At 65.1% G+C, this 24,913-nt stretch overlaps 4 protein-coding genes across 4 annotated transcripts; 2 read left to right on the top strand and 2 right to left on the bottom strand.

Moving 5' to 3' along the window:
* Positions 1-2,437: 2,437 nt before the first annotated feature.
* EMIHUDRAFT_352499 (hypothetical protein) lies at positions 2,438-3,618 on the top strand (the record flags this gene model as incomplete). The annotated part of the gene is made up of 5 exons (XM_005785633.1): positions 2,438-2,603; positions 2,654-2,729; positions 3,033-3,076; positions 3,175-3,176; positions 3,346-3,618. The coding sequence occupies 5 exons, from the start codon at positions 2,438-2,440 to the stop codon at positions 3,406-3,408; spliced, it is 351 nt and encodes a 116-aa protein (XP_005785690.1). The 3' UTR covers positions 3,409-3,618.
* An 8,724-nt stretch (positions 3,619-12,342) lies between these two features.
* Positions 12,343-13,320, bottom strand: EMIHUDRAFT_63347 (hypothetical protein; the record flags this gene model as incomplete). The annotated part of the gene is made up of 2 exons (XM_005785632.1): positions 12,343-12,777; positions 13,120-13,320. Coding segments are annotated over 2 exons (636 nt in total), but the record flags the coding sequence as incomplete, so codon positions are not given.
* Positions 13,321-16,240: 2,920 nt separating this feature from the next.
* EMIHUDRAFT_63451 (hypothetical protein) lies at positions 16,241-18,260 on the top strand (the record flags this gene model as incomplete). Its single annotated transcript, XM_005785631.1, has 6 exons — positions 16,241-16,668; positions 16,855-16,925; positions 16,987-17,069; positions 17,420-17,524; positions 17,805-17,886; positions 17,962-18,260. 6 exons carry the CDS (start codon positions 16,241-16,243, stop codon positions 18,258-18,260), a joined length of 1,068 nt encoding a protein of 355 aa, XP_005785688.1.
* A 386-nt stretch (positions 18,261-18,646) lies between these two features.
* EMIHUDRAFT_98951 (hypothetical protein) lies at positions 18,647-21,116 on the bottom strand (the record flags this gene model as incomplete). The annotated part of the gene is made up of 6 exons (XM_005785630.1): positions 18,647-18,761; positions 18,998-19,038; positions 19,792-19,881; positions 19,956-20,006; positions 20,324-20,406; positions 20,636-21,116. The coding sequence occupies 6 exons, from the start codon at positions 21,114-21,116 to the stop codon at positions 18,647-18,649; spliced, it is 861 nt and encodes a 286-aa protein (XP_005785687.1).
* Positions 21,117-24,913: the final 3,797 nt, after the last annotated feature.

Genomic DNA, 24,913 nt, shown 5'->3' with positions numbered 1-24,913 from the left:
TTTTTTTTTTTTCCGCCCCCCACCCCCCCCCGCGGGGTTATTTTTTTTAAGGGGCCCGGGTTTTTTTCCCCGGGGGCGGTGTGGGCGCCCCAAAAATTTTTTGAAAAAAATTTTGGGGGGGGGGAAAAAAAAAAAATTTCCGGGGAATCCTACTTTTTTTTCATTCCTATTTTTCCCCCCCCCCCCCCCCCCCCCCCACCTTCCCCTTTCCAACATGGCGCCCTCGCCCCACCTCCAGGTTTGGAGGCCTCAACGGCCAGGACGGCCCCGAGGCTAGCACAGTCTACCTGCACTGGCCGGTGCGCCATCCCTCCCGCACCTGCAGAGTACCGAACCCAGCGCGGGTTCAGGTTTCGTGGGTGGTGCGGTAGGTCTTCGTCAACGCGCAGTGGGACCACCTCGTCCTCGTGCCAAAGGTATTATTATTATTATTATCATTATTATCATCATCATTATTATTATTATTACACCACCTCGTCCACGTGCCAAAGGCGCGGGGCGACTTCTTGATGAAGGACATCGTGTCGATCGAGGCGCGCGCGGCTCGAGCCTACCACACCACCCACGGGACGGAACCCACCCCACCGGATTCGACCACTCTGGAGGTGCGGTACTAGGCGCGGGACGTCGACCTGTTCTCCGAGCAGCTCGACGCCGCGGCGGTCGGCAACCTCGGCAGCGTGCGCGCCGACACCGACATCGAGATCGACCGCTCGCGCCTCGGCCAGGAGCGCGAGCTGGTCGCCGCGACGGCCTGGCTGGGCGGCGGCGAAGGTGGCGTCGGAGGCATCGATGGCGGCGGGGGGGCGGGGCACGAGAAGTACCGGCCGGGGTGGGACCAGTTCTCGGTCAACGAGCGCCTCACAGGCGTGCGCTCCGACTACAGCGAGGAGCTCTACACGACAAAGTTGGAGCTCGGCACGCCCTCGAGGGAGCAGCGGCAGGAAGTGGCGAGGAAGTGGCTAGGAGGTGGCTGGGAAGTGTCTAGGCTCGTACTCGAGGGAGCAGCGGCAGCGCGCGGCGCGGCTGGCGCGCGAGATCGAGACCAAGGCGACGGGCGGCGCGCGTTTCGGCATCTGACGCCGTCTTCTTAGAATGAAGAAAGGGTTGGTAGGCGACGGACAACGTGCACGTCGCGGAGGAGCGCGGGCAGAGGCCGGTCGGAGAGGACATGGACGAGGTGGGACACTTCCGAGACACTTCCGAGACGCTTCCTAGACATTTCCTAGACGCGACACTTCCTAGACGCCTCTTAGACACACGTCCTGACACTTCACAGACGCTTCCTAGACGCTTCCTAGACACACTTCCTCGACACCACCGGCCTGCAGACCTAGACGCTTGCTAGACGCTTGCTAGACACTTCCTAGACGCTTGCTAGACACTTGCTAGACACCACCGGCCTCCTAGACACTTCCGAGACATGGACGAGGCTGAACACGTGCCGCGGTCTCTGTGCACAGTCGAGAGAGTGTGCATCATCGCCCGCTTGTGAGTCCCCTCAGGAAGACAAGTACTCTGGAAATGTCTAGGAAATGTCTAGGAAATGTCTAGGAAATGTCTTCGTGAGTCCCCTCAGGAAGACAAGTACTCCACCGTGCTGCAGACGGGGCGGGCCGGGGAGACGCCTCGACCGCGGCCTCCGCCCGCCCCCGCCGACAGCGCGGCGGGCAGCGCGGCGGCGGCGGCGGCCGGGGGGGCGGCCGGGGGGGCGGCAGCGGCGGGGGCGGCAGCGGCGGGGGCGGCGGCGGCGGCGGGTGGCGCGGGCGTGGGAGGAGCGGGCGCGGGAGGCGAGGCGGGCGGCGGAGCGGGCGGTGTGATCCCCGCGTCCGAGTCAAAGCTGCGGGCGGGCGCCAAGGAGTTCAAGATGAGCGCGACGGCAAAGGAGCGAGTGTCGCCGAGAGTCGGCCGAGAGCAGGGCGAGAGGCGGGTTGCGACGCACCCCAGCGCCGCCCCCGCAGCCCACTCTGCGCGGGAGTTGACGCCCGGAGGGGTCGCGGGCATGGCACTTTTGCGCAGCCATGAGCCATTCCTTGTTACTGAGTAGGAGTTCAAGCCGGGAGGGCTGGGAGGGCTGGGAGGGCTGGGAGGGTTGGGAGGCATGGCGTCCGGCGCGACCTCTGCGCCTGCGTCGGGGGGCGGAGGCGGCATCTACGGCGCTGCGGGCGGCGGCGGCTACGGCATGCATCAGGTGCCGCTGGCGCAGCAGCAGATGGGGATGATACGGCCTGGCATGGCGCCGCCGCAGCAGCCGCAGATGCAGCAGCCGCAGCAGCAGCAGATGGCCATGTACGGCGGGTACGGCCCCGGTATGGGAGGCATGGCGGCGGTCGGGATGGGGTCGCCGATGCAGGCGGGCGCGGCGATGGGAGGGTACATGCACGGGGCGCCCGCGCCGATGGCGGCGCAACCGCCGATGCACATGCCGTCGGGTGGCATGTCGGCGCGCGGGCCGGGCGGCGCTGTGATGCTGCAGCCGAGGCCGCTGCTGGTGGGGCAGTTGCCTCTGGCGCAGCACGGCGGCATGGTGGCGCAGAGGCCGATGGGGTACCCGCAGGGGGGCATGGTCCCTCACCAGGGCAGCGCTGCGGCTGGCGGGGCCGGTCCCCTTCCTGCGTGAGGGTCCTCTCCAGCCATCCTGCCAGTGGTGTAGGCATGCTGCAGCTGGCGGGGCCGGGCGGCGGGGTGGGGCCGGTGCAGGCGGCAGGCGGCCCGCCGCGAGGCGAGGGGTAGATGCGAGAAGCCGTACGAGTCTCGTTGCGAAACGGGTCACATCCTCGCCACACCCTCTCCCCTCCTCTCCCCCTCCTCGCCCCTCCCCTCCTCTCCCCTCCCCTCCTCTCCCCTCCTCTCCCCTCCCCTCCCCTCCCCTCCCCTCCCCTCCCCTCCTCTCCCCTCCCCTCCCCTCCCCTCCCCTCCCCTCCCCTCCCCTCCCCTCCCTGCCTCTGCCCCTCGCACTCCCTCTCGCAGGCATGGCGCCGCCCGCGGTCGGCTCGCCGCCTAGTAATCAACATCTGATTAATACTTCACAGGCATGGCGCCGCCCGTGATGGGCTCGCCGCCGGGCGCCGCCCCCGTCAACGGAGGGATGCGATCTGGCTCGCCCTACCGCATGCCCGCCCAGGCCGGCACTCCCTAGACACTTCCGAGACACTTCCTAGACACTTCTCGGAGGGGTGCGACCCGCGTCGCCCTGCCGCATGCCCGCGCCCGCGTGACCTCGCGCAATCTCGCGCAATCTCGCGCAATCTCGCGCAATCTCGCGCAATCTCGCGCAATCTCGCGCAATCTCGCGCAATCTCGCGCCACAGCTCGTGCCGCATCCCGCCCCCCCCCCCCTTTCAGGTGCTGATGCCGGGAGGAGGATTCCCCTCCCCGCCCAGGCCAGGCTTCGGAGTGCCGCGCTGAGCCAACCACCTGCGGTGGCGGGGGAGGCGCGTCCACGGCCGTTGCGGACGCCGCCTATTACCAACACTTTGGCGGTTGCTCCGGCTGTCCGGCTGGTGGTGCGGCTCAGCAGTCTCGTGTGTCCGACCGTACGCTGAACACGCGCGCATTGCTCGCCCGTCGCCTGCCGCCGCCGCGGAGAGTTTTCGCTACACACTCTGTTGGTCGAGTTTTCGCGCGAAACTGTTCCTCACCCCACTTGGAGCACTTGGAGTGCAGTCAGCAACCTCACATATCCAGGGCCGGGGAGCTAAGAAGCGCGCACCCAGCGGGCCGGATGAAGGGATGATCGGCATCGGGCTACGGGCTAGAGAGCCCTGACCCCTGGGGGGGTGCGCGTTCGCAGGGCCATAACACGTCTCCGAGGCCAGCCCTCATTTTTTGTCGCACTGCCTCTCGCACGCGTGCACATTCTGCGACCAAACTGCTCTATTACTAGAGTATCATATAACAGTACTCATTAGAGCATAGAGGACTCTGGGGGGCCGCGGGGGGCCCTAGAGGGTACCCATGCGGGGGGGAGATGGGGTCCCACGGCCCGCCGCAGGCGCCGATTTTTTGGAGATTTTTTCTTTTTTGGCGATTTTTTACTTGTTTTCATGGGAATTCGGCGTATTGCGGCCATGCTATCACGCCTTGCGACAGCCTGTCGGCGCTGCTGACCGTGCCCTGCTGCACAATTGATCACCTGCATAGCTCGCAGCCTTAGTATCAAGCATTCAGTGACGACCTGATCGTACGGTCAGTAGGAAGGTGTCCTTCCAACGTGTGCACGCTTCTGGCGCAATGCGCGTCGCCTCGGATTGGCTGCTTACACGTGTCGGTGGTCATTTTTGACCCACTTTCCGGGGTTTGCCGGGTAGGAGCCGGAACCCTGGGGGAAGTGGCAACTCCGTGCACTGACGGTCGGCCGTCAGAAAACACGCCTCCGTGGCTCGGGTTACACCAATCCTCGCTACCCAACGATTGATTGATTGATGGGAAGGCGAAACACAGTCCGACCAACGACTGGGACACCAACGCGGTATGGGTGGACGCTAGACGGGCGATGACGGTCACACAGGAGCGACACACAGAACCACAAGACAAGACACTCAGCCAAACTGACTGCCACACATCCTGAGCGAACTTCCCTAGTCACCCGCGGCCCGACTCCAACGCGGCCAAAGGATATCCACCTCGAGAACCTCGAGAGAGAGGGGGAAGGGCGCTGTGGCTGGGGAGGCGCAGACTAACACACACACCGGCACTCCACCGGTCGTCGGAGCCGCCTAAGCGACTCCGTTAAACCGCGGCGTGGCGGGTCTCGCCGGCGCCACCTCTCAGCCTCCTCCTCGCCGCCGACTCCGACGCCGCCTGAACACATTATGCGCATCGCGGTCGTTGGCGCCGGCGGCGTAGGCGGCTTCTTTGGTGGCATGCTGGCGCGAACTGCAGGTGCTCAGGTCACTTTCATCGCACGCGCTGGCGCTCACCACTCTGCGATCGTGAAAGACGGGCTCCGCATCGTCAGTGCAGAGCACGGCGACTTCACGCAGAGTGTGCGCGTGGTCGAGGATGCGTCGTCCGTCGGCGCCGTTGACGCGGTGCTGGTGTGCGTCAAGGAGTACAGCCTCGCCGCCGTTGCACCCACACTGACGCCTCTGCTGCATGGAGAGGCCGATGGTGAGCCGACGGCGGTCGTGCCGCTCCTCAACGGGATGGGCGCGCCGGAGGTGCTGGAGGCGGCTCTGGGCGCTCGGGCACGCGTCCTGGGCGGCCTGTGCAAGGTCTTTGCCTGGATCGAGAGGCCGGGCGTCATTGCGCACAAGGGGCCGTCCGACACGGCCGTCCTCTTCGGAGAGCGGTCGGGCGGCGAGCCGGCGCGCAGATTACCCCGAGATTGACCGAGATTGACCGAGATTGCCCGTCATCATCGGGGAGCGGTTGGGAAGTCCGCGCCGTCCTTCCCCGCCGCCTCTCCCCAGCCTCACCGCCAGCCCGCTCGCGCCCTCGCACGCACTCTGCCGCGCGCTTCGCCTGCCACGAGATCGGTCGAGATCAGTCGAGATCGGTCGAGATCGGTCGAGATCGGTCGAGATCGCCGAGGTCAGCCGAGGGGTGGGCGAGGGGTGGGCGAGGGGTGGGCGAGGGGTGGGCGAGGGGTGGGCGAGGGGTGGGCGAGGGGTGGGCGAGGGGTGGGCGAGGGTGGGCGTCTCGTCGCTCTCCCCGCCGCACGCCGCGGCACGTCGCCTCACCGCATCGCTCCCTCGCGCAGCCCCGTGTGCGCGCGCTGGCCGAGCTGTTCGCCAGCGCCGGCGTCGTCTGCAAGGTGCCTGCACGGGAGGAGGGCGGCATCACGTCCGCCATGTGGAGCACGCTGCTGCGGGGTCGCCGCATGGACTCGCCTCGCCTGGACCAGTCACTCTTTGACTGCTTCAGGTGGAGGAAGTTCATCGGGATCGCCGCCTTCTCCGCCGTGGGGGCGGCGACACGCGCGACGCTCGGTGCCCGACTAACCATTTCGTAGCTAACTAGGAACTGATCACTAATTAGCGACGCGTGCGACAGTCGGTGCCCTACTAATCCCTCCCCTTGCACCGCCGCAGTCCCACAGCCGCCCCCCACAGCCGTTCAACAGCCGCCCCACAGCCGCCCCACAGCCGCCCCACAGCCGTCCCCCACAGCCGTCTCCCACAGCCGCCCCACAGCCGCGCCGCCCCGCAGCCGCCCCAGCAGAGCCGGGCAAGGCTCTGCGCCTCGCGGCCGAGGCCCAGCCGCCCTCTCCCCGGGGAATGAAGTCATTAATTAAGGGTTCATCACGGGTTAATTAAGCCCTCTCTCCCCGGCGGCGGAAGGCGAGGTGCTCGGAAGCGAGGACATTAGTTAATTACGGTTCATTACGGCGTGATTAAGCCCTCTCGGCAGGCGAGGTGCTCGCCGAAGCGAGGACGCGCCAGCTCTACGCAGCGCTCCTAGCCGAGGGCGTCGCCGTCGCCACAGCGCACGGTGCGTGGCGCGGCACTCGCCGCCACACGGCACACGCGCCAGCATCCCGACACTGCAGCCACGGCGGTGTCTGCGTTTTGCTGCTCGCTCGCGGCAAGAAGCAGGATGCATGTCGCTTCACCGCTCTTAAACGCCGGCGGGCACCACACAGCTTTGCCAGCGGCAGCACTTTGCAGCCCGTACTTGGCCGGCGCCGGAGTGAGGGGGATGCGGCGCGGCGGCGAGACTCACTGCTCACAGCGGCGGCACTGCATCACGTGCAGGCGTGGGCGGGCTGGACGAGTACGCCGCGGCGCAGGCGTCTCGCGCCGAGTCGCTTCCCAAGGCCAGGGGGCGCCACAGCCTCTCCCCGCAGCTTCTCCCCGCACTCCCCTCGGCACGCTAACCCCCCCCCCCACACACACACACACCCTCGCACCCCCTTCTTCCCCCCCCCCACCCCTCCCACCCCCCCCCCCCCACCCCCCTCCCGCCGCCGCAACAAGGCGAGCACCGCCTCGCTCGCGCGCGACGTGCTCGCCGGCAGGCCGAGTGAGCTCGAGGCGCAGGTCGGCGCGATGGTGAGGTATGCAGAGGGCAAGGGCGTGGCCGCGCCCGCCTTCGCAGCGCTCTACGCCGCGCTCCTCCCGCAGGAGCGCGCCGCCGCGAGGACCGCTGCGGCGGTCGGAGCAAGAGCGCCGCGCTAGAGGTTTCTCCTCCTCTGAACCTCTCTGAACGCGTTTTGTTTGAGTTGAAATTCGCCCTACTGTAAAAACGACGACAGGCCGCCCCCGCAGCCGCTTGCATCCACAACGCGGCTCGCGGACGGCACGATCGGTTGCTCGATCGTCGATGGTTCGAGATGCGCCCCCGCCCCGCGCGGCCGCTCTGCGCCCAGAATCAGTAGGACGTCAGTACGTCAGAGAGGGTTCTCTCCGCCGCGCGCCGCAAGTCACTAATCAGGTTCGGCGACCTGGTGTACGCCCCCCACGGTCCCTCTGGGCTCCGCGACGAAGGTCGCCCGGGACTGGCTCGCCAACGAAGTTCCTGCGCGCCGACGGCTCCGAGGCGGTGCTGCCCAAGCTCCTCCGCCGGCAAGAGCTGGAGCGGATGGAGAAGGAGGGGGGCATCTGCATCTTCCTCACGCCGGAGGAGGCTGTTGCGGCGCTGCGCTCGCTGAGCCGCGAAGTCGCCGGGCTGACTTACGGCTGGGCCTCGCCGGACCACCCCGACGTGACCGGAGAGTATCTGGCGAACGTGCGGCGCTTCCTGCGCCACCCGCTCGGCGAGCACGTGACGGCCCTCTTCTGGGAGTGCGCCGCCGCCCCAGACCCACCCCAGACCTAGTGGCTGCGCTGCGTGGGAGGACAGGCCTTTCCCCTCTGCGCCTATCCCTCACTTGACGCTTCTCTCACACTCTGCCGCCCCCGCCCCCCGTGCGCCCCCCCTCCGCAGCTTCTCTTCGCTCCCGCAAAAGCCAAGGACGGCGGCAGAGGACGAGTTCTTCTATCAAGCCCTCAAGGTCCGCGCCGCCTTCTCCCCGCCGCCCTCTGCGCCCGCCGCGCTTCTACTCCCCACTCTCTCGCCCGCACACATGCCCTTGCTTCTCCTAACGCCTCCCCTCTTCTCGCCCCTCCACAGGTCATGGCGACTATGATGTAACATACTTGACCCCCCCCTTTGGCTCCACGTCTTTTCCTACCAACCCAGAGCCGATCTCGGCGGGGCGTCAGCGCCTCTCGGTGGGGCATCATGAGCTCACGGGGCTGCCCGACGGGGCAGGCCTCGTGCTGATGGACCCAGCCGAGGTGCCCGACCAGTCGGACCCGCGCCGCCGCGCCGCGCGCGACCACCAGCCAGCTTGCCGGCCGGGACGAGCACGGTGCGTAGATCGCGCCGCCACTCTCCGGTCCATCCGGAATTTTGTCGTTTTAGTTAGCACTGCTGCTGCAGACAGGGCCCGCGTGACCCCATGCCCTTCGCATATCTCGTGAGCTGAGGCGTGGCGTCACCCCGGTGACCGCCCACAGGTGGCTGTTCGCGGGCGCGGCGAGCGTGCCGCTTGAGCGGACCAGGCTGAAGCCACCTCAGGACCCCACCTCGAGTCGGTGGCGCCACCCGCGACCCTGCCCGCCTTCGCCGCGCCAGCCGCCGGCTCGCTGCAGCCGCAGCGCGCGGTGCCCGACCACCGGCGCGCCCGCCCGCTCGCCTTCTCGCGCCGCCTCTCGGCGCGCAAAGCCGCTCACACACCGCGTACTCAGCCATCGGCGCGACATCACTCCCGCGCAGGCACCTCGCGACGGGTCGGCGCACTCGAGCGGCTCAACGCAGAACTACGGAGCGACCTCCGCCGCGGCTCGGCCCTGGGCAGCAAAAGGTGCCGCCCCACCACCCGCCTGCCTCTGCCTCTCTCAGCCATGCGACCCCTCCGCCAATGCACACCTCGAACGCGACGTCAGATCCCGCTGCGACTGGCAGCATTCGCGGCGATGAGGCCTCCGCCAGCACACTGATCGTCACAACTCGTCTGTTAAGCTACACGTTTTTGCCCTCTGCAGGTGAGCGGACCGCTGCAGCCGCAGTGGAGCCGCGGGTCGGGCGAGGGAATGGCCTTTTGGCGCGGCGCTGCTATGTGCCTGCGCGCTCATGGCGCGTTCAGGGGTGCGCCTGCGGTGTGTAGACTGCGGGGCGCCGCGATAGCGCGGCGCCGACGATTGTGTCGCTCATTGTCACACCGACGACACGCAGACGACACGGTCACAGTGTGTGTGCAGTGCGTCCACTCCGGCGACCGTGACGCCGTCGGCGCTCGCCTATACCGGCTAGTGTGGAGCTTTCAGTGTGGTTGCGTGTTGTACTAGTGATGCTGCACTAGGCGGCCCGTTTTTAGCAAAAAGCAGATACCACATCGCGTGTGGTCGTCGAAAAACCGCATGTTCGCCCGTCTGGGACCTCTTCGTACGGCTCCAAAAACCGCTCCTTAACGACGACTACGCGGCCCGGCGGTCGATCTGCGCCTTCTCAGCGGTGGAGGGGATGTGGGCGGTACGTGCGGGCCGCGTGCTGCTGCGACGGTTTGACGAGTGCGACTCCCAGCGTCGACTCTGCGACCCCACGGAGCCTCTGCTGCTCCGGGGGGGGGGTCTGCAGACCACCCGGCCGAACTTCAGAGTCGTGGCGCTCCTCAAATACCACTCAAACGCCCACGATGCTGTGGAGGGGACATATGCTGATGATCCTGGCCCGATTGGTTCGCTCAGAAAGCTTCTGGGCGGTCGTTAAGGTTCGCTCCCCGCACACCGGCCCGGAACAACGCGGATGGAAGTATGTTACATCATAGCACACCGGCCGGAAGTATGGTACCCTAGACGGACATGCCCAGAGCCTAGACGCGCTAGAGTGCGTCACATCCCCGTTTCCCGCGCGTTCAGGTCCGTAGCGCCTGTGCGCCCGCCGCGCCCAGCCTCGAGCCCTCAGGCAAGGCTTGCACAGGCCGAGGCGGCGGCAGAGAGGGAACTAAGGGGGCCAGGCGCGGCCCTCCTCCCGGGGTCGGTGGAGAAAGCTCAGGCGCCGCGCCCGAGCCCGCCGCCCAGCCTCGAGCCCCCCGACTTGCGCTTGTGCAGGAGGTAGAGGTAGACGAGGACCGCCGTGGCGGGAAGGAGGACGCAGAGGACGCCGAGCGCGACGGCCGGCGGCAGCCACCACGGCTCCACGCCGTCGGCGACGGAGTAGAGGTAGTTGAAGGTCGAGATGAGCGCAGCCGCAATCGCCGTCCCGACGAGCGTCACGCCGCGCATCTGCAGGTCGCGCACGCGGCGGATCCGCGCGAGCACGAGGTTGATCTTCTTGCGGTAGCGGTAGCCGTTGGCGCGGATGTGGCCGCCGGTGTCCTTGCTGAGCCGCGCCTGCGTGCGAGGCGGGGAGGGAGGGGGCACGCTGTCGCGAGGGGCTGTCTATGAATCGCGCCGTGTAGCAGGGCAATCCGGTCTCAGTCGCTATTGCGGTCGCAAGAGGAGAGGAGAGGGCGAGTTCTGTCTAGCAGCGCGCCAGGATGTCGGCCGGCGCGTCGCCCTCGATGTCGAAGAGCGCCTTGGCGGCGCCGAGCGCGTCGAGCACCTAGCGAACGGAATAGGGCAACCGAGTCAGTTGACGCAGTTGAACGGAAGAGCGGCCGGGAGAGGGAGTAGTGGCGCGAACCTTCTGGTCGCCCGCGATGCAGTCGATGACGGCGATGCCGCGCTGAACACTGATCTGGCGCCGCAGCTCGAGGATCGACATCCAGGTTGACGCCACGTCCTTCCATGTGTCCTTCAGCACGGCCAGCTCCTTTTTTTAAAAATTGGGGTGGGGGGGGGGGGGTGAACGCTACGAGATATCATTGACTTGCACACAGATGCTCGGCAGATGCGCGCCTCGAGCTTCTCGAGCTTATCGAGCAGGTACGTCAGCTCGCTGTCGTCGACGTTGAGCTGCGGATCGGAGGCATGCAGTTAGAGGGGGAGCCGTGTAAATGCTAAGATATGGGGGTGCGGGCCTGGATCGGGCTTCGGCGGAGGGCCAGCCGCAGCATGTCGAAGCTCCCTTGGAAGCCGCCGGCGCTGACCTCGTACTTTGTCGCGGCGCTGAGGACGGACTTGACGACGCGGCTCTTGATGCTGCCCTCGCCGAGCAATTTGAGCAGCTTCTGGTTTGCGGCGTCCCCAACTTTGGCGACCTTCGCCGCGAGCGACGTCTCCATCTGCTCCGCCAGCTTCAGCTGCTCGGAGGCGACCTTGCTCAGCTTCCCGAGGACCACGCCTAATAATAAGAAACAACAGAGCTTCGTTCATGTTCTCAGCTCTGTCACTACATCGACCTTTCTACTCGATATATCGGGCGCACGCTGCGCTTACCGCAGCGGCCGAGCAGGAACTTGGACACGAGCTTGCCGATCCCCTCCTCAATCAGCACCGTCTCGAGATGCTTCTCGAGGCGGTTGGCGATAGCCGTGAAGTCGCTCAGCCCGAGCTCGACGTCTTCGACGTGCAATGACAGCGTCTGAAGGGTGTCCGAAACAACCGCCTCGGCAGACTTCTCGAGTGCCGGCAGCATGGCATGTGCCTCCTTGGCGATCAAGCGCAAGAGCTCTCGGAGAATCGCGCCTGTTGCCGCCTCAGCCTTCGGGTTCTCCTCCTCCTCCCCCTCCTCCTCCTCCTCCTCCTCCTCCTCCTCCTCCTCCTCCTCCTCCTCCTCCTCCTCCCCCTCCTCCCCCTCCTCCTCCTCTGCCTCCTCTGCCTTCGCCGCCGCCTTCTTTGCCTTCGCCGCCGCCGCCGCCACCGCTGCCTCCTCTGTCTCCGCCGCCCTCGCCGCCGCCGCCTCCACCACCTCCTCGGTCGCCGAGGGGACCAACTGCGCGAACTTGCGCAGCAGCACCCTGAGCTGCTTCGGTGATTGCTTGAGCTCCTCCAGCAAACGCGCACGCAGCGAGGCCGAGGGAACACTCTCATCGGTGCAAACAGACAGCAGCGGCTGCAGCAGGTCCGACACGAGCAAGCACACGAGCTTGCGGGCGGCGTCGCAGAGGAACTCCTCCGGCTTGTCGCAATTCCCCGCGTTTAGCACGATGACGCAGCCGCTCAGCGCAGCGCGGAGCTTGCCGATGATCTCCTCCACGAGCTCGAGCGCCGGCACCGCTGCCTTCACGAGAGCCGTCACGCCCGTCTCAAGCGCCTTGTCGACGATGTCCGTGGCCGATTCCTGCTGCTCCTCCTCGTCGTCGTCGTCATCGTCGTCGCTGTCGTCGCTGCCGTCGTCGCTGTCTCCGGCGAGCGCCACGTGGAGCCCCTTCACGGCGTGCGTGCCGACCGCCCGCACCCGCCACGCCCGCGCAAGCTTCGGGGGGCGCACCTCGGGCGGCTTGAAGGGCGAGAAGGTGGCGCCGATGAGCTTGACGCCGGTGAGGACGGCGCGCGCAAACTTCGCCCCGCGCATGTCGGCGCCCTCGAGGTTGGCGCCGGCGAGGTTGGCGCCGGTGAGGTTCGCCCCCTCCAGCTGCGCCCAGCGGAGATCTGCCCCCTGCAGCTGCGCCTCGTGGAGATCTGCCCCCTGCAGCTGCGCCCCGCCGAGATCTGCCCCCTCCAGCTGCGCCCCGCGGAGATCTGCCCCCTCCAGCTGCGCCAAGCGTAGATTTGCCGCCTGCAGCTGCGCCCCGCAGAGAACTGCCCCCTGCAGCTTCCCCCCCTCTTCGAAATTTGCCCCCTGCAGCTGCGCCATGCCGAGATATGCCCCCTGCAGCTGCGCCCTGTGGAGACATGCCCCCTGCAGCTGCGCCCTGTAGAGATACGCCCCCTGCAGCTGCGCCCCGGTGAGATCTGCCCCCTCCAGCTGCGCCTGGTAGAGATTTGCGACGCGCACCGACTCGCCCGGCTCGTTCCGCAGCGCCTCGCCCCACACCCCCCACGCCTCGCCCAGCGCCTTCCCCTCCTTCCCCTCCACCGCCAGCAGCACGACGCCCTCGGACCCCTCCACGTTGTCGAGCTTCACCTTGCGCAGGTCGGCGTACATCAGGTTGGTGCCGGCCAGCTTGGCGCCAGAGAGGACGGCCGCCCGCCGCTCCTCCGCCCCCTCCTCGGCCGGCTTGAAAAAAGCACGCTTCCTCCGCCACGCCTCCCACGCCTTGCCTAGCGCCGCTCCCTCGAGGCCCTCCACGTCCGGCGGGTTGAGGACATGCCCCTCCTGCAGCACCGCCCCCGGAAGCTGCGCCCCGCGGAGGTCTCGGCCCTCCAGTTTCACGCCTCGCAGGTCCGCCGGCGGCCGCACTTTTAGCGTCAGTGGCCGCACTTCCTCCAATAAGCGCTCGAGTTCGTCCGGGTCATTAGCGAGCAGCTCGCTCACATCCCTTCCGTTGAGCGCAAGGAGAACCGACATCCGAGGCACGCCCTGCTCGAGCGCTGCGCCCTCAACAGCCTCGACGAATACAACCTTCCCCTCGGAAGACACGCCCGGCTTGATGCCGAAGTCCCCGGCCTCTTCAAAGGTGAAGCTGCGCGGCTCGCTAAGCGGCAAGCGCTGCACGTCCTGCCCCGCCGGCTGCTCGCCTCCCGGATCCGCCTCGGGCGGACGCCCAGGCGGACGCTCGGCGCCGGACCCGAGCGGCTCTGCTCCGGCGGCCGCCTCGTCCTCGCCCGCCGCCGGCCTTGCTCCGAACAAGCCGAACATGTGCTCGGCGATCGCCTTTTGCAAGGAATAGACGCTGCGCCAAAGAAATAGACGCGCGCGTTAAATTTCCTCTTCCCTTTGCTCCAAGTGCCCCATTGGATTTTGAACGAGTGGGCGGTGCAGGCTGTCTGTTTACAGGCGCCGTCCGCCCGCGCGCGCGCCGACCCAACTCCGAGCACGCTCGCTCGCCGCTGGGCGGCGCGCGTCCACACTGCGTCGGCAACACGACGAGAGAGAGAGAGAGAGAGAGAGAGAGATCAGAGCGAAGAGATACAGATTTCGGAATCAGACTCGAGCGGATGTGATGAGGAGGTGGAGATGTGGAGGCGGGTTGGGCATAGGACAGGCAGGAAGAAGGCTAAGGTGGGCAAAGGAGCGAGAATTTCAGATTCAGAGTGGGGTCAAGGCAGTCATTCAGTCAATCAGTACTTGAGTCAGTCGGTCAATCAGTCGGTCAGTGGCGAGCAGAGAGAGGAAGTTCAGATGGAAGTGGAGAGGGGAGGTGATAGCGAGGGAGCGGGGAACGGTGGGGGGAGTGGGATCGATGGAACGGAGTCGAGAGGCGACATGGTGGGAGGAGGGAGCTATGCTGAGGAGGACGACGAGCTTATGCTGGAGTACATGGGGAACGAGGGCGTGGGCGACGAGGAGATCGACAGGTTCATGGGGTGGACGACGGTGGATTCTCGAAGCGAGAGTTTGCAGCAAGCTAGGAGGGCAGGGCCGAGCGTGGAGAGACGGACTGGGGTGGAGGAGCGAGGAAGTGCCGGACGAGGAATGGTGGCAAAGAAGAGGGAGCGAGACAACAAGTATGCGGCGGTGAGGGACAAAGAACGCGAGGGTGGACGGTCGGGTGGAGGTGGAGGATCAGGTATGGACAAATAAGGTGAACTACGAGGTAATGGGCGTGGTGAAGTACGAGGACTGGGGGGGGAGGGGGTTCGATCAGGCGACGGAGGACTGTGGGCCATCGCGGGAACGGACCCGCCCGGAGGGCGCGTTCGGTAGATCCGGATGGTCTTCACACCGGTGGGTGGCACCGAGGCGTCGTGGGGACGCTCTTCTGTTCAGTCGACGCTCGTCGTCCACTGAGAACTCATCCTCAGAAGCCGTCGCCCCCACCACAGAGGAGCAGTTGTCACACGACTCCCACTTCGGCGCCCACCCCACCCCACCTCAACATCCCCACCCCACCCCGCCCCACCGCGCCCCGAGCAACCCCGACCCGACCCGACCCGACCCAACCCGACCCACCCCGCCCCGCTCCGCCCCGCCCCCGCAAAAAGAATTTCACTGGCAAAGTCTCTCTGAGTCTCACAGTGTGTGCGCAAAAAGAATAAAGAAACAGGAACTGTCGCTCGAGCCAAGCAAGGGCGATGCGCAAACATTTTTTCGGAGATATGATAACTGAGCGACTCGAAAGCCGAATGCGCGCGCGTGTGTTTGAGTTTGAGAGAGATTTTTAAAGACCAACAAGAAATCACGACTATCACAGTGATTTGAGCTCGGCAGCTTGTTAGCCCTCAGCCGAAGCTGGGGCCGGTCCCGTAGCCGAGAGAGCCCGCGCCGATGAGTTCGACGCGGTCGGGGGGGCCTGCGAAGAGGCCAGCGAGATGGCGATCGCTGTACTTCATGGTGCCCTCGGTGGGGCGGCTGACAAGCCAGAGGTCGATACTCTGGACGACCCATAGGATGCCACGAATGCCTGAAGGAGAGGGAGGCGAGGCCAGAGGCAGGCTCAGCTGCTCTCGGGTGATCCCGCTTTGGTGGCTGAAGGACCCGATGGTCCTGTCACATTCGCGTTCCGAGTCGTGGGGGTAGAAGAATTCGAGTAGAAATCGAGTCAGCACATCCTTGTAGTACAGCGGACCGCCAGGCTGCCGGAGAGCTCAACAGCTGCGGCCGCGATGGCAGAGTCGGCCGCGGTTCGAGCGAGCAGCTTTTGGCTGCGGGATCGAATCGCGGAAGGCTCATGCCCTCGCGGAGCGCGCGGGTGTGCGAAATGCGACAAAAGACGAAAGACGACAGGCGCTGAGCGCTGTACGCCTGAACTTTTGTCGCCGCAATCGCCACCGCCGCCATCTTGACGAGCAGCGCGAGCGCGCTCGTCGGCGGCCAGCCGTCGCGGGCCGGGCCGAGCCCGGCCTCAACCGGCCGCGCCGCCGCAGCAGGCCCGGAGGCCCACATGGCGGCCGACCAGCTGATAAGGAGGTTCTTTTCTCTTGAGTTTGTGTTTGTTGAGCAACGCACGCGGCGGCGGAGGAGGCGGTCGAGGGGCGACACCACCAGGGATGGAATCACGCGCGCCCCCATATTTGCCTTCGGCTGTTTTTTTTTTGAGCTTAGCCTTCGATGTTATGAAACAAACGCAAGGCGGACATGGCATATCGCTCTCGGGCCCACAGACATCCCGCACACTCGCCGCACACCCGCCGCCCCCGCGCGCGCCCCGCCCCGGCCGGGAGAAAGGGGAGTGACAGTTTGGGATGGCAACAGAACGAGTATGTTGAGTCCTGGCTCAACAACGCAGAGTAAAGGACTTGGGTGGTCCGGCCCACAAGTGCGGCTCACTTTTTTTTTCACAGTGCGGTGGCCTTGTGGGTGGCTACGTTCCGGCGAGTGCCAGCCGATGCTCCACTTCAGCGGCGCTGAGGACCTCCGCCAGCGCGTCGTGCTCGCCACCCTCGCGCGGCGGCAGATCCGCATCACCGGCATCCGCGCCGAAGCGGTGGCCGGCGCGGAGGAGGGCGCCGTCGGGCTGTCGGACGCCGAGGCGTCCTTCTTGCGGCTTGTGGAGAAGGTGGTGGACGGGTGCGAGATCGCTATCAACGAGACGGGCACCGAGCTCCGCTACCGGCCCGGCATCCTCGTCGGCGGCGCGGGCCTCGTCCACGACTGCGGAAAGGCGCGGGGCGTCGGCTACTTTGTCGAGCCGCTGCTCGCTCTCGCGCCCTTCGCGAAGCGCGACCTGCAGATCACCTTCCGCGGGCTGACGAACCACGCTCACGACGTGGGCGTCGACGTGCTCCGCTCCGCCTCCCTCCCCCTCCTCAAGCGGTCCGGCCGCATAGATGCGGCGTGGCAGAGATCCTCGCATTCCAATGCGACCGCGATAGGACGCGCGTATCCAACCGCCTTGCAGCTGTATTCGCTGTGTGTCGATCCCCCGTAACTCACGCGGTGCTCCGGAGAAGGCATCAAGAGGCCTGTTCGTCGACCCCTCGCTCGTCCTCTTTGGCGCAGGTTCGGCATCGAGGGCGAGATGGCGCTGCAGGTGGTGCGGCGGGGGGCGCCGCCCTCAGGCGCCGGCGACGGTGGCGCTGAAGCTGCCTGCGAGGCGGACGTATCATGTTATGTGACAGTATATCTGACCAGGCGTTGGCGAGGTGGTGCTGAAGCTGCCTGCGGTGCGGACGCTGCACCCGCTTCACCTCACCGACCCGGGAAGAGTCAAGCGGGTGAGGGGGCACACCTCGGAGACACTTCCTGGACACTTTCGAGACACTTTCGAGACACTTTCGAGGCACTTTCGAGGCACTCTCGAGGCACTTCCGAGACACTTCCGAGACACTTTCGAGTACACTTTGCAGACACTTTCCAGACACGTCCGAGACACGTCCGAGACACTTCGGACTGGCGCGTGCCTCTCTTCACGGCGGTGAGCGTGAAGAGACGCCGTTCACAGGGCTCGCGTTAGCAGTCAGTAGTTCATCAGGCAGGTGAGAGGTTAGAGTCACTAACAGGTCAGAGGGCTCGCGTTAGCAGTTAGTAGTTCATCAGGCAGGTGAGAGGTATGAGTCACTCACAGGTGAGAGGGCTCGCCTATGGCTCGCGTGTCTCGCCGCAGATCCTGGCGCGCGTGGTCGAGGCGGCGAGAGGCGAGATCGAGCCGAGATCGAGCCGAGATCGAGCCGTGGTCAAGCCGAGATCGTGACGAGATCGTGATCAAGCCGAGATCTGTCCGAGGCCTAGCTGAGACCGATCCGAGATTGTGCCGTGGTCAAGCCGAGATCGAGCCGAGATAGGGCGCAGCTCACCCGAGCGCGGCGCGAGGCCAGGCGTGCTCAACTCGTACTTGCCGGATGTGTGGGTCTACACGGACGCCTCCGGGGGGAAGGAGGCGAGGGGGCGGGCTACGCGGTCCGCCTAAGGTGTGAACGGCGTCTCTTCACGGCGGCTCGGTGTGTGAACAGGCGGGGGCGGGCTACGCGGTCTGCCTCGTCGCCGAGTCGACCAACGGAGTGCTCCTTGCTGCGGAGGCGACGGGCGGCGGCGGTGCGAGCGGCGAGGGGGTTCGGCCCGAGGTGTGAACGGCGTCTCTTCACGGCGGTTCGGTGCGTTGGAACACAGGCGCGGACCCCGAGGAGGTTGGCGCCGCCGCCGCGTCGCAGCTGATGGAGGAGGTTGTGCAGGGGGGCGCGATCGACGCGGCGCACCAGCCGCTCGCGCTGCTGCTGATGGCGTTTGGCGCGCAAGACGTCTCGCGGCTCCGCACGGGCCCGCTCTCCCCCGCCGCCGTGTCGCTGCTGCGCGGCCTCGACACCTTCCTCGGCGTGCGCTGCCACATGACGACCGAGCCCGCCGACGGCTCCGTCCTCGTCTCGTGCCGCGGCGTCGGCTTCTCAAACGCCGCGAAGAGTGTGATCTGAGTCGTCGTTGGACAGTGCCGTATCGTCTTCGTGCATACGGCTTTATCGCTTACACAAGTAAGTGCCACGCCGCGGCGGCAGCCGGCACGAAGAACGCCAACAAAATCATTTCGCGTGTGAAGTGTAACCCACCTCTCGCGGCAGCGGCCCCGTCCGACTCACTCGCCTCCATTCTCCTCCTGCAGCTTCGGGTGTGCAAACATCACCGCCGACGAAGCCGCCGGCGGCGGCGGCGGCGGCATGGGCTGCGCCGGAGCCGCCCCCTCTCCGTCGTCCGCGGCAGCATCCGTCGCCCCGCCTGCCCTGCCCCCAGCCTTGCACTGCCAGCACTCCTTCGAGCGCTGAAAGTTCCTAAGAATGGATGATTGATTCTTAATGGCTGATAACTAATCAGCCCCGACTCCTTCGAGCGCTGGAGGGCTCCAGGACGCGCAGCGGTCGCAGCGCCAGTCGCCTCGCTCCGGGTCGTACCGCCCCTTGAGGTGGTCTGGCACCTTGTGCCTGTTCATAGTAATTAACCATGAATCAACTGCTAATTAATAGTCGAGGTGTCTGTAGCCCGGCTTGGGGAAGTGTCTACAAAGTGTCACGACGTGCTCTGGACGTGTCTAGGAAGTGACTAGGGAGTGTCTAGGAAGTGTCCAGGAAGTGCCTAGGAAGTGTCTAGGAAGCGCCTGTAGGCAGGGTGCACGCCCGGCGCGGCAGGCGCGTCTCCCCCATGGATGCCGCTGCCGAACCAGTCTGACGGCGTGATTGCCATCTGGCGGTGCGCCTCGACCTGATTAAGCGAGGGAGGGGTCATTCATCAGTGTGAGATGCCATCTGACGGCGCGCTTCGACTTGATCAAACGAGGGCGGATAATTAATGACAGTGAGATGCCATCTCGCGTCTCGACTTACGGAGTGCGCGCGGGCGGAGGTCTGGCTGAGGCTAGTCTCTCGGCTGTCTCTCGGCTGTCTCTCGGCTGTCTCTCGGCTGTCTCTCGGCTGCATCTCGGCTGCCTCTCGGCTGTCTCTCGGCTGCCTCTCGGCTGTCTCTCGACCTTGTCGTCGGAAGTGAAGCGGTTGTTTCGGTCGGCGGCGTCCTGCATGCCGCTCGTGTAGAAGCCGACCTAACCAACCACTCCGCGTGTGAAACTGGTGCGGTGTGTGAACTGCCGTCCTGTCCATTATTCGTGTAGAAGCCAGCCTGATTCACCACTCCGTGCGTTAATAGGCGATGCTACATGGAAGTACAGGGATAGTATGGTGTGGGGATGTCATCGAAAGAGAGATACGAACAGGGTATGCTGCAAACAATACGGTAGTACAGGGATAGTATAGTGTGGGGATGTCATCGAAAGAGAGATACGAACAGGGTATGCTGCACACAATACGGTAGTACAGGGGTAGTATAGTGTGGGGGCACGTGCAGATGCCAGCCTGCTGCCCCGCCGCCGCCGCCGCCATCTCCGCCGCGCTCGGCTCTATCCGCGGCGCGACGACCGGCGCGGGCGGCTCCTGCCCTTCCTCGCCGTCAGGGTCAGCGTACACAGACGCCGCCGCCACCTGTTGGCAAGCCGTGCAAATGTGAAGAGGCGCCGTTCACACACTCGCCGCCGAAGCTGAGCGAGCGGCCAACCTGCTCACAACCGCACAGGTGTGAAGAGGCGCCGTTCACACGCAAGCCGGCGTGCACACTGACGCCGCCGCAACCGTGGCCGGCGTCGGCAGCATCGCCCGCTCGCGAAGCTTCTCCTCCCGCGCCTAAAGAAGGAGTGCCCCACGCCCCGATTAGACAGAGGAGGCGGCGAGGCCCTCGCGACGCTTCTCCTCCCGCGCCGCCCGCCGCCGCGCCGCCTCCTCCTCGGTTTCGCCTGGCAGAACCAACACCTCGAGACTCAACAGCGAACTCCATCCGCCGCGCCGCCGCCGCCCTCTCCGTCGCACTCACCGCTCAGCGCGTTGCCAGCGTAGCTCGTCTGCGTGCGCTGCGCCTGCGGAGAAGGTTCCGAGAAGCGTCCGGGCGGGCGGCTGCCAAAAGAAGGAAGGAACGCGTGGCTGTTGGGTCGTCAGCGGCGCACCTCCGCACGCGCCTGCGCCTCCGCGTTCTTGCGCCGCTTCGCCTCCACGTCAAGTCGGCAGACCATCGCCTCCTCCGCCCGGCCTATCGGAAGGTGCATGGAAGGTGCAGAGAAGGCGCCTGGAAGGCTCATGGAAGGTTCCGACAGGCGGCAGGGCGAGGGCGGGGGCGGGGGCGGGGGCGTAAGAGGCGTGCAGGAGAGGCACGGCAGCGACAGGGAGGGAGGTGCACTGGACACAAAAGAGACCGTAGCAGTGGCAGGGAGGCGCCGGGCGGGGGCATGCGAGGCATGCGACTCGGCCGACTCCCGCACCGAGCTTCTCGAGCGCCGCGAGGTGCTTCTTCCCTGAGAGGTGGGCGTCGTAGACGCTCTGCTTGGCGAAGCGCTTGCCGCACGGGACGCAGTACGGCCCGATCGCCACCAGCAGCTCCCCGCGGTCCAGCTTGTCCTGCCGGTCCTTGGCCTCCTTCTTCCGTGCGTCGCCGTGCCAGTCGGGCGCGCGCGAGTCGGGGCCGCGGCGCTTGGAGCCGCCCGAGGGCATCTTGCCGCGCTCGATCCAGTCGGGCTGGTCGCCATCGCCGCCGCCGCCCGCCAGAGACAGGTGCACCTGCACCGTCGCGCCCGCCAGCGCCGCCAGCGGGTCGGTGGGCCGCAGCCGGCGGCCGGCGCCGACGAGGCGGAGGCCAGCTGCGGGCAGGCCCTCGGCGTCCTCGACGCGCCGCGCGAGGCACGCGGCGTCGCCGGACGCCTCGAAGAGGCGAGTGCGCCCGGAGGGGAGGCGCGCGAGGAGCATAACACACGCCGGGAGTCGAGGCCGTCGTTGTCGAGCCGCAGAAAGAATTCTTGATACAAGCCTCTCTCACAGCACACTGGCACGACAAGGGCGCAGATGCAGCTCCGTCTCTCCATGGTGTGGGGGGAGGAGGCAGTACGTAGGCGAGCAGAGATGACGGCGCCCCCGACGTGGCCGACGGAGATGAGCGAGAGGTCTAAGTTCACACGAGAGGAGTACAGGGATCTGCCAGGACCCGATCCTAAGAGAAATGTAGACCACCCAGACTTAGGATATTTGGCGGTAGCAGATCGCAATTGGCCTGGGGGCGAGGAGGGGAAATGCTCCCGAAGGGAGTGGGGTTGGGACATGGAAAGAGGGCCCACTCTAACTCCGGCCTCCACAGAGCAGATGCAGGTGTCTCCGAAACAGGTGGCTGACAATTTTCTCGGGTGGATGGGAGTACTAGGGGATGGGAGAGTAGGAATCGAGGGAAGGATGGAGGGGATGAGCATCAGCCCCTCCCCGAACCCGCCGCAGCATCCCCTGCCGACGCAGCCGAGCCCGCGCCCGCCAATCACTCTCCCACCGTCGCGCGGAGAGACTGGCCCCACCCAGAACAGCACCGAGCTGGAGCACCTAGTCCTAGCTCGCCCTAGCCCTCAAGGGACGCCCGTTCGCTCGACGCCTCGAGAGCCTAGTGGAGGCGGCCCATCGAGTGAGGGGGCGGGAGGTAGCGCGGGAGCCAGTTCAGAGACTGAGGAGAAGCCTAGGGGGAAGAGGCGGAAGCCTACGAAGGGTAGGAGGAGTGGTAAGCAGAGACGAATCGGTCAGAACAAGACAAAGGCTGAAAGGACGGAGGTGGGGTAGCATAACTAGTGGCTGTTGTACAACATTCACATGTGACGCACACACGCGCACGCATGGACACACACACACACACACACACAGGGAAAGACAGACAGAGAGAGAGAGAGAGAGAGAGAGAGAGAGAGAGAGAGAGAGAGAGAGAGAGAGAGAGAGAGAGAGAGAGAGAGAGAGAGACACGCACTGATAGTAACCTCGGGTAATCTCGGGTAATCTTGGGAGATCTCGGGTGATCTGTACCTCGGGTTATCTTGGGTAATCTCGGGTGATCTCAGGTAATATTGGACCTCGTGTAGTCGGGGAGTGTGGGCACTTACACACACACACACACACGCAAACACACACGCACACACGCGCGCACACAAACACAAACAAACACTACTCGCGATCTCGGGCGATATCGAGTAATCTCGGGCAATCTCGGGTAATCTCGGGTAATCTCAGGTAATATTGGACCGCGTGTAGCGGGCGGGAGCGGGCACACACTCACACACAGACACTCACGCAAACACACACACACACACACGTACAAACACACATTATTAGTGATCTCGGGTGATCTCGGGCAACCCCGTGTAATCTCGGGTAATCTCGGGTAATGATTTGATCTCGTGTAGCGAGCCTGAGCGAGCGCGTGCACTCACTCACTCACTCACACACACACACACACACACACACACACACACACACACACGCACACACACACACACACACACACGCACACACACACACACACACACACACGCGCGCGCGCGCGCGCGCACGCACGCACACACACAAACACACACACATTCTTAGTGATCTCGGGTAATCTCGGGCAATCTGGAGTAATGTTGAGTAATCTCAGGGCGTGAGCTCGCGCATGCAAGCGCGCAAACACAGGCGAAGCAAGGGCGCGGCTGCGTGGTTAAATTTAATCATTCATCTTGGGCAACCTCGAGTGATATGAGTTCAAGTAATATGAGTTGACCTCGCGTATTGTATTCCACGTCCTGACCTAATTCATTAAGTAATTAAGTGATTGCGTATTGTATTCCGCTTCGGGTATTCGTAAGTATTCCAGGGGCGGAGGAAGGCGCGGGCGGCGTGGCGGAGCTGTCTCGACTCAGTGCAGTGTACCACCACCCACGCTGTAGATGGACAGAGGAACCAACAGAGCGCAGTGGGAAGGGGAAGGGGGGAGAGGCTGCGAAGGGCGAGGGGGGGTGGAAGGGGGTGGGCAGTGCTATGCCACCTGCCTCGTGCGCACCTCTATTCTGCTCCGGAGTGACTCGCCACCGCCATCCCTGGGCCCACTGGGCAGTCGTGTGAGGGGCCGCCCCCTAGTGGGTCCCCCGACTGACCCGTAAACCAACTATGTTCGGAGCCTGGATAGGGTGTAGGCCGTTCGGAAGGTGGGTCGGGAGGGGATACCCCGCTAGGAATAGTCTCCCCCGACCCCGCCCGCCCGCCCGCCCGCCTGCCCTGCCCGCCTGGCCGATAAGATCTCTTCACCTTCTCATTGGTGGAGTATAGGTACGAGGGTGGTGTGGCATCTCTTGCGGGTCTCGCCAGGGGCGCCTACTAACCTCGCTTGCGAGGGGCGTGTGGCATGTCTGAACGGACTCGTGAGGGGCGCCTGCCAACCTCGCTTCGCCGAAGCGGCGCTCGGTACCCACACCCACCCCGCCGCACTCGTCGCCGGCGCGCGACACGTTCCCGTCGGCTGGACTGCCCTCGTCGAGTGCGTGTCGCCAACCAAGGCGGGACGCACTCAGGGACAGTGCCGGCGGGACGCGGCTCGAGAGGCGGCTCCCGCGGAGGCACGGCTGGCACCTGTGGCGCGGGGCTCGTCTTCGGAAAGACCAGGATCGCTCTACTGGCAAACTTCTGGCTGACACGCGCGCCCGGTCGAGCCTTCGGCGGGCGCGCTGCGGTCGCACGCCTACCCAAGTCATATGCCACGGCGTGCGATCTAGATTCAGCACACGCGCCTCTGCTCGCAACCACTCATCCAATGAACTGTCGTCACCCATGAGTGCGAGTTAGGGCTAGCGGCTGGCCAATAGCCTGTGAGGAGGGCGTCCATAGACACCTCACAAGACCCCACACACGGTCTCGTCCGTGCCTTGCGGCCGGCGACGAGATTGCTAGAGGCGGAGCAAGCCTGCTCTAGTCTCACACGTTCGCCCCTGTCGCCTGTCTGTGTTGTTGTGCTGTTGTTTGTCTCTTGGCACCTTGGAGTGCTGGGGGGGGCGACAGGGGGGACGTGGCCTGAGTGATGTGTACGCCCACTCAGGATGTGTGGCAGCCCGCTGGCTGTGTGTCTTGTGAGCTTGTTTGTGTCTGTGTGTCGCTCGTGCGTGTCGTCATCATCTGTCTTGCGTCCACCCATACCGCGTTGGTGTCCAGTCCGAGCCTGACTGTTCTTCACCTTACTACATACATACATACATACATACATACATGTCATGTACATGTACATGTGAGAGAGAGAGAGAGTTTTGTTGTGTTCGTTGTTAAGGTAGCTGCAAACCCTTGGCGCACGCATATCTTGGATGGCCGGCATGGGGCCTGAGGCGTCGCCCATGCTTGCCATGTGCGAGTAGATGGTAGAATGCACTAATAGGCACGTCGCGCAAGGTCGGGATCGCAAGTTATGCCCGCATCAAGCGCCAGTTCAGAGTCGTCCAGAGTCGTGGCACACACGCCGCGGCAGGCCGTGTAGCCACTGAGATGGCCTTATGACGACCCCATTTCGACATCGTCCCCAAGGCCTCTACTCATGAGCTCCACGCGGGAATGACTGGCTCGACCAACTGATCACAAATTCCCACGATATCTCACAAAGCGCCAAAATTCTTCCTCGTGACAGCATAATTCGACGACTCTGATGTGCAGAGAGAATTTCCGATTCCTCGCTCAGAGGACGCGATTCTCGCGGAGGGTAAAACGCCGGAAGGGGAAGGGGC

Source organism: Emiliania huxleyi (genome assembly GCF_000372725.1).
Source record: "Emiliania huxleyi CCMP1516 chromosome Unknown EMIHUscaffold_16, whole genome shotgun sequence".
NCBI lineage: Eukaryota > Haptophyta > Isochrysidales > Noelaerhabdaceae > Emiliania > Emiliania huxleyi.
This window is presented reverse-complemented; position numbering and strand designations above follow the sequence as displayed.